The sequence below is a fragment of the Pelobates fuscus genome, chromosome 12 (assembly GCF_036172605.1).
Source record: "Pelobates fuscus isolate aPelFus1 chromosome 12, aPelFus1.pri, whole genome shotgun sequence".
In the NCBI taxonomy this organism is placed as follows: Eukaryota; Metazoa; Chordata; class Amphibia; order Anura; family Pelobatidae; genus Pelobates; species Pelobates fuscus.
Window position 1 is genome coordinate 120,207,370 of NC_086328.1, and position 12,150 is coordinate 120,219,519.

Consider the following 12,150-nt stretch of genomic DNA (forward strand, 5'->3'; position numbering starts at 1 on the left):
CTTTAAATGAGAAATTGCCCTGCTTCCCTGGATTGTGGTGATACCGGAGAAACTGACGGAAGCCAAGCACAGAGAGATGGACACAGGTTTCTTCAGGAAGGAAGAGATTCTTTATTGGATCACCGATCGGGACTCAGAGGGACTAGCGTCACCAAAATACAGCAAAGTCTGAGTACTGAATACATAGAGTACATTCCTTATATAGCACTGTAGCTCCTCCCACAATTAACTACACCCACACATACCCTTAACCTATTTAATAAATAGAGTCTAAACTCATCCATCCGGTCTAACCACGTGGCTCATCTGATACAAAGGAGAGGGACGCGTAATTCCAGTTCTTACATTCCTGCACCTGGTCAGTACAGTGATAACAGTATCTTAGCTACGTGTAATTAACTAACTGATACTACAAACACATATACATACATATGCCTTGTGGCAATCTTAGCCTGCTAAACTTGTATTTTACTGGAATTACATCACATTCCCCCCTTTGATGCCTCTGATATTTCACAATTACTTGAGGCATCACTTAACCTTGGTTTGCATATACCTCAGGTTACCATGAACCAGACCAGACTTATCTTATGATGTGAATCTTTTAACACTCATCTTCCTGCATTGGTTCTCCTTGATCTAGAGCCTTATACTTATATATCGCCATTATCTGTGCAGCAGCCTTCCTCTCTGCTATACTTCCTATCAGGCTTTGCACAGACCTAACTACTAAGGGTATAAGACACGGTAGGAGTAGACACAACAGTAAAATCAGTAGGACTCCACCTACCACTGCCTTAAGCCCTCCAAACCACTCATACCAGCTACCAAACCAACTACTTGGATTGTACCCTTTCCATACCTGAGTAGGCACATGCACTAGTTTAACCATATGGCTAGTAAGCTCAGCTATTGCTTGCCCTTCGTCATCTATTTGAAGACAGCAATTGCTCAGGTTAAACTTCCCACATACACCTCCCTCTACTGCCAAAAGGTAATCCAAGGCTAATCTATTTTGGTACACTGCTGTCCTCATCCTGGTATTATGCTTCGCTAGAAGATTGAGTGCTTGTGAGGTCTCATTAGTAATAATCTCAACCACCGCCTGTAATCTTATAATACGGTTGAGCATATAAATTGGGGTTCTATAACCAAAGGTACCATCTTCTGCCCACGTGGCTGGCCCATAATAATCTATGATACGCTGGGGAGGCCATTCATTATCTTCCCAGGTGCCTATCTCTAAGGGTCCCCTTTTCTTCCTATGATTCACATCATACACTTTAACACCTAAAGTCTCACCTGTTTCAATCGGTAACAAGAAGAAGGATGGTTTGAGCATACCCAACACACATGCCCCTTCCCAGTCCTGTGGCAACTCCGAATAGGCTTTCTTACCACAGATCCAGTACAAATTTGCTGGGGCTCTCCAGGTAGATGTGATGGATAAATCAAACCACACATCCTTTAAACTGGCATATCTAGCAAACGGGTTAGATGGTTCTGAGACATTTGAAGCCGACCACCAAGTTGTATTTTTAGTATCATCATCATAAGCTTTTTGCCCTAGACAAGTTAATTCTCCTACAGAAGTATTATACATTATTCCTTTCCTTGCTATGCAAACATAACCTATGATGGAGGTCTTTAATCTCCACTCAGATTTACCTCTAACACTCAAATGATAATCGGCTTGTGTAGATATTAGTTGGTCAACTGCCTCAGAACCGGACATTACCTCCTTTGCTTCCCAAGGCCATTGGTCTCCCATGTTAGTACCTCCACACACATAGCAGTTGGTAACATTAAGACTACCGGCAATACTTTCAGCTAGGTCAATGAACAGGTTTTTAGCGTTATGGGGGATCTTATTATCTATACTCATCTCTTCATAAAAGGAATGGTATACTTGATGAGTCTGGGAGGATACCGTATCAGTCTCTATTCCTATAAACAATAATGTCCCAGGATCTAAACCCGTCCCGTATATCTGAAACCCAAATAAATTTCCATACTTATCTAGGAACTTGTCGGGGTTATTAATAAGTATATGGACTGGGTTGCATTCCATAGACTTACAATAAGGGCTAGTCGGCAACTTAGTCACTATCATGTCTTTATCTACTGTCTGTCCCCAAGTCGCCCACCCCACACAAGACCAATATGGACAAAAGTTATAGTCTTTATTTGGGCATCTAGGACTCACATATTTATTTTTACTACTGGGACAAATATATTTATCATTAGACCCATACGTCCTCTCCCATCTAAGATCCCCACATACATTCCACGGTTTTCTACCACTTGATATCACCTTACATGCATCAAATAGCAGAACACCCGAAGAATGTACGGATTCTAACACCGTCTTATTAATTAGGGTCCCCTGAGGATCTCCATTCCTGAGAGTCAACCAAATTGTACGAGGTTGATACTCTGGACTGAAGCACTTAGGTTCTCCTACTCCTAAATGGCACACACTATAGTCTATATTTAGGTATCTACATCTTGATACCTCTCCTTTACATTCGTATTGTGAATGCCAAATTAGGGTTTGGGAAATATGGTTACCTGTTCTCATAGTCTTAATGCATACCTCACAGCTAGGAGTGTCGGTACCTCTACCTTCCTGAATATAAAAACACATATAAATAAACACAATCAAAAGCACATCTTTCGCCGTCATCCTCAGTCTTCGTCCGTGCGATGGAACCTCAGCTTCCAGGATGTGAGGGCTGCAGGGAATGGAGTTCTGCTCGTCTTCACAGGTGTCCCTTCGAGACTTTCCTGGCTTATACACTATGTGTTGGTAAGCGGACAGGCTTTATTATGGCCTTCTCACTCACACCTGTAACAATAAAATTTGTAATCCACAATAATTCCTCGTTACTCCGACTGAGTAGTGCGTTTCAACCGGATCTTGCAGGGATTCTCTGGATCTGCTGTAATTTGCCAAGAATCGACTGCTGCTGGTTTAACCCTGGAGTGATGTATCCACGGAGTTACTTCGGCTACTTTTATCGCTGTAGGGGTAGACAAAAGAACAACATAAGGACCTCTCCACTTGGGCCCTAACGGTACATTATTCCACTCTTTAATCCACACTTGGTCTCCTGGATGATAACTATGAACAGGGGGATAAATATTCACAGGTAATCTATCTTGTACCCATTTCTGTACCTCCTCCATAGTCTTACCCAACTCTACAACCTGCTGCCGGGTAATTCCTTCTCCCAACTGACTCAAGTCCCCCCTTAAGTTACCAAGTACGGGAGGTGGTCGCCCATACATGATTTCAAAAGGAGAGAGGCCCATCCTTCTGGTAGGGGTACTGCGGATTCGCAATAAAGCTATGGGTAAGAGAACGTTCCACTTAAGTTGGGTTTCCTGACACATTTTAGCCAACTGGTTCTTTATAGTTCTATTCATTCTCTCTACCTTACCAGAACTCTGGGGTCTATATGCAGTATGAAGCCTCCACTTTATACCAAGCATATGAGTCAGTTGTTGTAGGCACTGATGAACAAAAGCTGGACCATTGTCCGATCCTATAGAACAGGGTAGTCCATATCGGGGTATTATTTCTCGTAGCAGGAATCTTACAACTTCTCCTGCTTTCTCTGTACGAGTAGGACATGCTTCTACCCAGCCTGAATAGGTGCACACAATTACCAACAGGTAACGATGTCCACCCGATTTAGGCATTACTGTAAAGTCTATTTGTAGATCGGACATGGGGAGTCCCCCCATAAACTGGACTCCTGGTGGCTTTACTGGTCCTTGTCTTGCATTATTCTTAGCACACGTTACACATCTGCGTACAATGGCCTGAGTCAAGTTGGACAATCTTGGTATGTAGAAATGTTTCCTGAGAGATTCTTCAGTACTGTCTCTCCCAGAATGTGTCCCGTTGTGATAATTTTGGACAATTTCTACCGCTAGTGATGCTGGTATGACTATTCTTCCATCTTCTAGCTGATACCACTTGTTCTCCAAATACTTTCCCGGTTCAGTCTTTAACCACTCCTCTTCTTGAGCTGTATAAACTGGAGTCCATTGGGACAGTGGAGTTGGTATAAGAGCAGCTATATGCCCCACATACTCCTGTCTTCCTGATTCAGCAGCACGCTTAGCTGCACTATCTGCCATCCGATTTCCCTTGGTTACATCACCATCTCCTCTCAGATGCGCTCGACAATGTATGATACCGACTTCTTTCGGCTCCCACACTGCTTCCAATAGTTGTAGGATTTCAGCTGCGTACTTGATTTCTTTGCCTTCTGAATTCAGTAGTCCTCTTTCTTTATACAAAGCTCCGTGGGCATGAGTGGTTAAAAACGCATACTTAGAGTCCGTATAGATATTTACTCTTAAACCTTCAGCCAATTGTAACGCTCGTGTTAGTGCTATTAATTCTGCCTTTTGTGCTGATGTTCCTTTCGCCAGTGGCCGAGCTTCTATCACCTTGTCTATTGTTGTCACTGCATATCCTGCATAGCGGATCCCTTCTTTCACATAACTACTGCCGTCGGTGTAATATTGAACATCGGGGTTCTGGATGGGAAAATCACGAAGATCTGGTCTACTTGAAAATACTTCATCCATTACTTCCAAACAATCATGTTGACTTTCAGTAGGTTGCGGCAAAAGGGTAGCTGGATTTAAGGTGTTTACAGTCTCTAAATGCACTCTTGGGTTTTCACACAACATTGCTTGATACTTGGTCATACGGCTGTTACTAAACCAATGATTTCCTTTGTAATCCAACAACGTCTGTACTGCATGTGGGACTCGTACATAAAGTTCTTGACCCAGAGTGAGTTTATCGGCTTCAGCTACTAGCAGGGCGGCTGCAGCTACGGCTCTTAGACAAGGTGGAAGTCCGCTGGCCACTGCATCCAGTTGCTTAGACATGTAGGCAACAGGTCTTTGCCATGATCCCAAGTACTGTGTCAATACTCCCACAGCCATTCTTCTTTGCTCGTGTACATATAAGTAGAATGGTCGTGTGTGATCAGGTAGACCTAATGCTGGGGCACTCATCAAAGCCTTCTTCACATCTTCAAATGCCGTTTGCTGTTCTTGGGTCCATAAGAAGGGGTCGTGCTCTGTACCTTTGATGGCTGCGTACAGAGGTTTTGCCAGTATCGCATAGCTGGGAATCCATATCCTACAGAAGCCTGCTGCCCCCAAGAATTCTCGCACTTGTCTTCTATTCTTGGGTATTGGTATTTGGCAGACAGCTTCTTTTCTCTCTGGCCCCATAATCCTTTGACCTTCAGAGATATGGAATCCCAGATACTTGACAGTTGGCAAACACAACTGAGCCTTCTTCCTGGACACCTTGTATCCTGCCTTCCAGAGAATATGTAGTAGATCGTGCGTTGCTTGCTGACATTTTTCTTTTGTAACTGCTGCTATCAACAAGTCATCTACATATTGTAACAATACACATTCTCCTGGGATAGACTCGAAATCCAGTAGATCTTGACTTAGAGCTGAACCAAATAGGGTAGGTGAATTTTTAAACCCTTGGGGCAGTCTTGTCCAAGTCATTTGGCGTTTTGAGCCCGTTACAGCGTTCTCCCATTGGAAAGCGAAAATACATTGGCTTTCTGCGGCAATTCGGAGGCAAAAGAAGGCATCTTTGAGATCTAAGACTGTGAAGTAAGTAGCCCCGCCCGGAATTAAAGCAAGCAGGTTATATGGATTGGGTACAACTGGATGTATGCTAACAACCGCATCATTGACTGCTCTTAAGTCCTGTACAGGTCGATACTCATCTGTACCGGGCTTTTGAACAGGCAGCAATGGGGTGTTCCAGGGGGAAGTACAGAATTTTAGGATACCATACCGTATGAACTTATCCAGATAGGATTGGATGTTCTTCTTAGCCTTCTGCGGAATGTGATATTGTCTTAGGCTCACTGGATAAACCCCATGTTTCAGTTCAATTTTTATTGGTGGAATATTGCGGGCCAGTCCTGGTGGGTTGTTCTCTGCCCAAACTCCTGGTATGTTAAACAATGTCTCATCACTCCTAGGGTTTTGGCTAGTCAACACTGTATAAAGTCGCCACTCTTCTTCCTTTGGTACGGATAAAGTCATAATACCTGAAGGTCCATTAAACTTTAAGGATGTTGTTCCATTTGGTAGGAACGTAATCTGCGCTTGTAATTTTGATAGCATATCACGTCCCAGCAATTGGACTGGACATTCAGGCATATAAAGGAATTGGTGTTTTACTACGTGGCCTCCCAATGTACAGAGTCGACTTTTAAGAACCGGTTTTTCAGCACTTCTTCCAGTTGCTCCTATCACAGTAATAGTCCTTCCAGATGGAGGAGCAACTAGATTAGTCACCACTGAATGTTCAGCACCAGTGTCGATCATGAACGCACTCCTTTTCCCCCCTATTGATACATCGACCATAGGCTCCGCTCGACCAAGGGGGATGGAGCCCGGTCGGTATCAATAGTCCTCCATGACAGTGTCAGCCAATCCTACAAAGTCCCTACCTTCTCTATCGCGGGACCTTTGCGCTGCTGGAATATACCTGTCTTCCCTAACACTTCCTCTGTTCCCATTACTCCCTCTATAACCATTACTCCCTCCGGGGCCTCCTCTACCTCTCGCTCTACCTCTAAAGTTTCCGTAGCCTGCCCTGGGTTGGTCTCTCTCGTACTGCTCTCTTTGCGGACATTCGTTCCTCCAATGCCCTTCTTCCTTGCAATACGCGCATTGATCCCTACTCAAAGGCTCCCTACTCCATCTATTATTGCCTCTATCTGGGCCCCGTTTATCTACGCCTGCGATCGCTACCGCTAGCATATCAGCCTTTTTACGCATCTTGCGCTCTTCCTCTTTCTTACTTTCTGTATCCCTGTTCATATAGACCTTATTTGCTACCTCCATTAGTTGGGTGATGGACATACCTGCAAACCCTTCTAACTTTTGTAGCTTGCGCTTAATATCTCCGTATGCTTGGCTGACAAAGGCGGAGTTAACCATTCGGGAATTGTCTGCGTCTTCCGGATTAAAGGGGGTATACAAGCGGTATGCCTCCAATAATCGGTCATAAAAGACACTGGGCGCTTCATCGCTTTTCTGGATCACCTCAACTGTCTTCGACATGTTAATGGCTTTCTTTCCTCCGGCTTTCATGCCAGCAATTATAGCGTCTCTATAGGCCCTGAGTTGAACCATATCAGCACCATTTACGTTCCAATCGGGATCGGTGTTGGGATAGTGTGTCGCGGCCCATGCTGCTGGATTGGCTTGGTTCAAAGCACGGGCTCTATCCTCTAATGCTTTAATGGCTGCTTGATTTATTCTTGTCCTTTCCTCATTGTTAAATAAAGTCATTAGTAACTGCTGGCAATCAGCCCATGTCGGATTATGCGTCTGTACTATTGAGGTGAACAGATCAGTCATAGCTTGTGGTTTCTCAGTATACGAGGAATTATGGGTCTTCCAGTTTAAAAGATCGGTTGTGGTAAATGGGACATATACGAAGACTGGGTCAGCGTGTGCCATTTGACCTGCGGCATCGATATAAGCTGACCCGGGATTCAGACGAAGAGGCATCTGATAGTGCTTTAATTGTTGGGCACCAGTCAACTGTCGGGTTTGGATGGGGCTACGTAGAGAGGCGTCAGTCATGGGTTCCGGTCGGGGAGAGATAGGGTATGGGGATGTGGGAGGTCGGTTTTGGGAAAAGGTCGTAAATAAAACACTTCGAGCCGAGCTAGATGAAGCTTGACCGGAAGTCTGAAGTGGCGCCAAATCAGGATATTCGTTTCTAATGGGGGTGGATTCTGGTTCCGGAAGGGGAGATTTAGTACGAGGGGGGGTGGATCCTGTACTGGAGGAGGAAGCGGAAGTGGATGAGGGTAATGAGGGGAGGGGTGCAGGACTTCCTGCGTTTGCGTCACTTCTTCTTAACGGAAAGTAAGGGGGCGGCAAAGGGATCTCGGACTCAGGGGGCGTGTCCAAAATGGGCCTAACACCAGTCCTAGTGGACGAGCAAGTCCTAGCTACCATGAGGCGACACTGCTCCTCGTGGCATGTCTGGAGCCATTTTGGCGAGTCATTTACGGCCTGTCTCCAACAGTCAATATAAGGAAACTGGCCGTAAAGTTCAGGCCTACCCGATACAGCCACGTGTAAGCGCTGTACCAGAGTTGGATCCAAACTGCCACGTGGCGGCCATGCCGCAACCAAAGTAGGCCACTCCCTAGTACACAAAGTGACCAAACGTACAGGAGACATCTTTACCCCAAAATCACAAACTTTGAATCCCTTTTTAAAATTCTTAACCATACATCCTAAGGGATCCGGAATCGTTGACTGCGACGCACCCATACTTAACAATGGAACGTCGTCGACAACGAATACTATACACGCGTACTATTCAACAGTCACACCCGTTTCCTCTGGCAACAGCACCACGTGGTACGGTTACCAAGTGAAACGTACACAATAACAATAAACACTCAGGGAATTCCCGTACACACACAGCTGTTACACCAGTCACTATATAATCAATATTATGCCCTTTGGCGTAACTATACAGTCACCCACGCTATAATTCTCTATATACGAATTACCCGTCTATAACACACCCCAGTAACATCGTCTTTTACAAATAGCGGTTACAGTACGGTTAGCATAGGTCAAAGCACAAGTTAAGGTCACAATACAATTATTAGTGGTTATGGTGTTAAACATGCAATGGACGACAATGATTAGTACTTATTATATAATGTCAGTAAATATACAGGGTTATGGTACCGTGCACTATAATACAGCAACACACTATTAACACTCTCGCTAGACGGCTGAGCTCGCGCTATCTAACAAGATATACACTTTACTAAAACAATCGTTAACACATTTACAATTCCCAACTAAACTATTGGCCAGTACCTTGAATGGACTACCTAAAACTATATACACCCGTTTTGGTTAGCCACACTGCCCAATCACCACATATATAGCGAGCTAGAGAACCGAATTTACACAGGCGCCTCTTAGTCGCACTATCAAAAGTCTAGTGGGTTCCAAATTTACACGCCTTCCCACTTAGCCCAGATAGGATGAGAACTAGCGAACCGAATTTACACAGGCGCCGCTTAGTCTCCCGGTCCCTCCGACCTAGCGAACGTAATATACACCCTAGAACGCTAGTCTAGACAAGACACCGGTGTCCGGCTAGGGCTATTTACACCAGGACCCCGCCTGACTAACCAAATCAAACGGTCTGACTAAAGAGCGTTCGATCGAGCGGTGCGCCTTCGCTCCTTCCCTCCGACAGAGGGGGCAGATACACAGATTCAAAACCCCTTTGGGCCTACCGCACAATCGGTATACCCCTAGTGGGTCCTGCCGTCTAAAACAGCAGTTGTCTTACCTCCTCGTTCCTGAACCTGAGTTCACACTCATCGACGGGGACACCCCAGCACTTCTCACGTAGAGGCCGATGATCTCCTGGACAACAGACCAGTGGCGCCGAGACGAAGGGAGGTCCACGCAGAAGTTCAGGGGTGCAGCCGTAGAGAACGTGGGCAAAGATAGACCGTCTCACGCCTCTGCCTCTCAGCTACCGTTGAACGATGAGCTTCCCGGCCAACGCACCAAATGATACCGGAGAAACTGACGGAAGCCAAGCACAGAGAGATGGACACAGGTTTCTTCAGGAAGGAAGAGATTCTTTATTGGATCACCGATCGGGACTCAGAGGGACTAGCGTCACCAAAATACAGCAAAGTCTGAGTACTGAATACATAGAGTACATTCCTTATATAGCACTGTAGCTCCTCCCACAATTAACTACACCCACACATACCCTTAACCTATTTAATAAATAGAGTCTAAACTCATCCATCCGGTCTAACCACGTGGCTCATCTGATACAAAGGAGAGGGACGCGTAATTCCAGTTCTTACATTCCTGCACCTGGTCAGTACAGTGATAACAGTATCTTAGCTACGTGTAATTAACTAACTGATACTACAAACACATATACATACATATGCCTTGTGGCAATCTTAGCCTGCTAAACTTGTATTTTACTGGAATTACATCACAAAAGTACCATAACCACTCCAGCTCGTTGTGGTGGTTCTGTTGCTAAGAGTCTGTGGGCACTGTCCTCCATTGCTTTTTTTTTTTTTGGTCAATATTGGCAATTGCTGATGTTGTTCCATGAGTTTGGTCACTAACCTGAGGAATTGAAGCAATAGACATCATATAAATCACTGAGGTTTGCGGTGAGATTGTAAATGCCAACATAATTAGCAGCGCATATTGGGTTCGGTGTCTTTCGTGGAATCACAATTTGCTCTCGTATAAATCCATATCTGTAGAAAGAAAAGACAGTATTTTAATTATTGGTTATATGCAGTGACTTCTCCAGGAATCAAAACACAAAGGGGGGTGGAGGGGGAAACAAAGTTTGGACTACTAACAACTGCAATGCAATGCAAAAGTAATAGAGAGAAAGAGGGGGTGGGGCGCTCCTGTTTCTATATATTTCTGATACGTAGCTTTGATATCTAGTGCAGAGAGTAAGCTTTCTCTGCCTACCACGATGGCTGAGACAGCTTTCAAGGTCCTCCTCAGCCAATCTGAGGAGTGGGAGGATTTGATGTCATATTACATCCTGTCTTTACAGCTGATTTTACTGTAGGGGTCTGTGTGTGAGTTGTGAAATCTGCCTCTGTCATTGAAGTAGGCACAGAGAGCTTGCACCCTAGCATTCCATTCCTGGGGGCTAACAGGGGGCACAATGGGGGGGAGGACGGGGGGACGTGGTTTCACTTTCACTCTTGTAGCGATGCTAATGGTTAAATAAGAATGAGTCATTAATGTTCCTCCAACCACCATGACCACTTTGGCTTTTAGAAGTGGTCATTGTAGAAGGAGTCTGCATGCGCAGTATTTCTACTTGAGATATTTGCACATTTGGGTCGAGCCTAGTTACACCCCCTGTGATTTAGCCAGCCTGGAACGGGCTACTCAGTCTCACTTCTGGCAGACGTTATCAGATTCTACACTTGCAGGCCATAGGTATTAACAAGTCAAATTTGCATTTCACCCACCCCTCTATTTGTGTTCCTTTGAGGCCAGTATAGGCAAACTGAAAACCGCTGAATTTTTGAAGTTCGTCCAATTTGACCTTCAGTTTGAATTCACTTTGAATTCTCACTTTAGTAACATAACCCTGATGAGATTACATGTTCCATCGTTAAGCTGATGTGGTCATTTAGGCTAAAAGATATTGAAGAATTTGGTCCTCCATGTGAGTTGCTGTGTTCCGAGTATTCTATAGACAGTCTGTCTAACTGTTTAGAATCAATCATAAAAGGCTGGTGAAATAGCTCAGTGGGCTAATGCATCATTGGTAGAATCTGTACAACCCTTGGGTTGCAGGTTCAAATCCTAGCAGGGTTGACTCAGCCTTTCATTTAGCACATGGTACAGATATCAGATACCTTCCAATTTTACCCCTGCACCAGTAAGCATGATTGGAGACACAGCATTCAGTTCCAAAAGCTCTTTTAGATGTACTAAATACTGCACAATCGTCTTGCTAGAATTCCACCACACTCTCCAACTGATAAAAGAAGGTGACATTCTTACTAAAGGGTTACTCCAGGCACCACAACCTTTTTAGATTAGTAAAGTGGTAGTGGTGCCTGGAGTAACCCTTTAGTAGGAATTTCACCTTCTTTTATCAGTTGGAAAGTGTGGTGGCATTCGAGCACTACCACTTTACTAATCTAAAAAGGTTGTGGTGCCTGGAGTCTGTATGTCCAGCATTGCATAATGACGATTAACCCTTTTGCTGCATAGGTTTAACTCCACCTTTTGCAGCGTCTTTGCGGCATCATCAAGCAGCCAGAACTAGAGTCCCAGGCTTGCTAATGTCAATTCTGGGCACTTTTCCACAAGCGCAGAATTGCAATCATCGTCTGGGAGCAGACGGCCTTCTTCAGAGCAGACCGGGAGACTCGGGCAAGATGGCAAACCATTGCCATACAGTTTGCCACATTACCAGGTAACAGGGCCGAGGTACTCCTGGCACCATAACCACTACATCAGGGTGTTGTGAGTGACCCTTTAATATTGGCTTTATATCAGATCTAT

At 44.8% G+C, this 12,150-nt stretch overlaps 1 protein-coding gene across 1 annotated transcript in view; it reads right to left on the reverse strand.

Moving 5' to 3' along the window:
- The window catches only part of CD44 (CD44 molecule (IN blood group)), a 70,264-nt gene that overhangs the window by 21,263 nt on the left and 36,851 nt on the right, over nucleotides 1–12,150 (reverse strand). Inside the window, exon 3 of the mRNA XM_063437894.1 lies at nucleotides 10,225–10,361. Coding sequence (XP_063293964.1) covers nucleotides 10,225–10,361 — 137 coding nt within the window. The remainder of the gene's footprint in view (nucleotides 1–10,224; nucleotides 10,362–12,150) is intronic.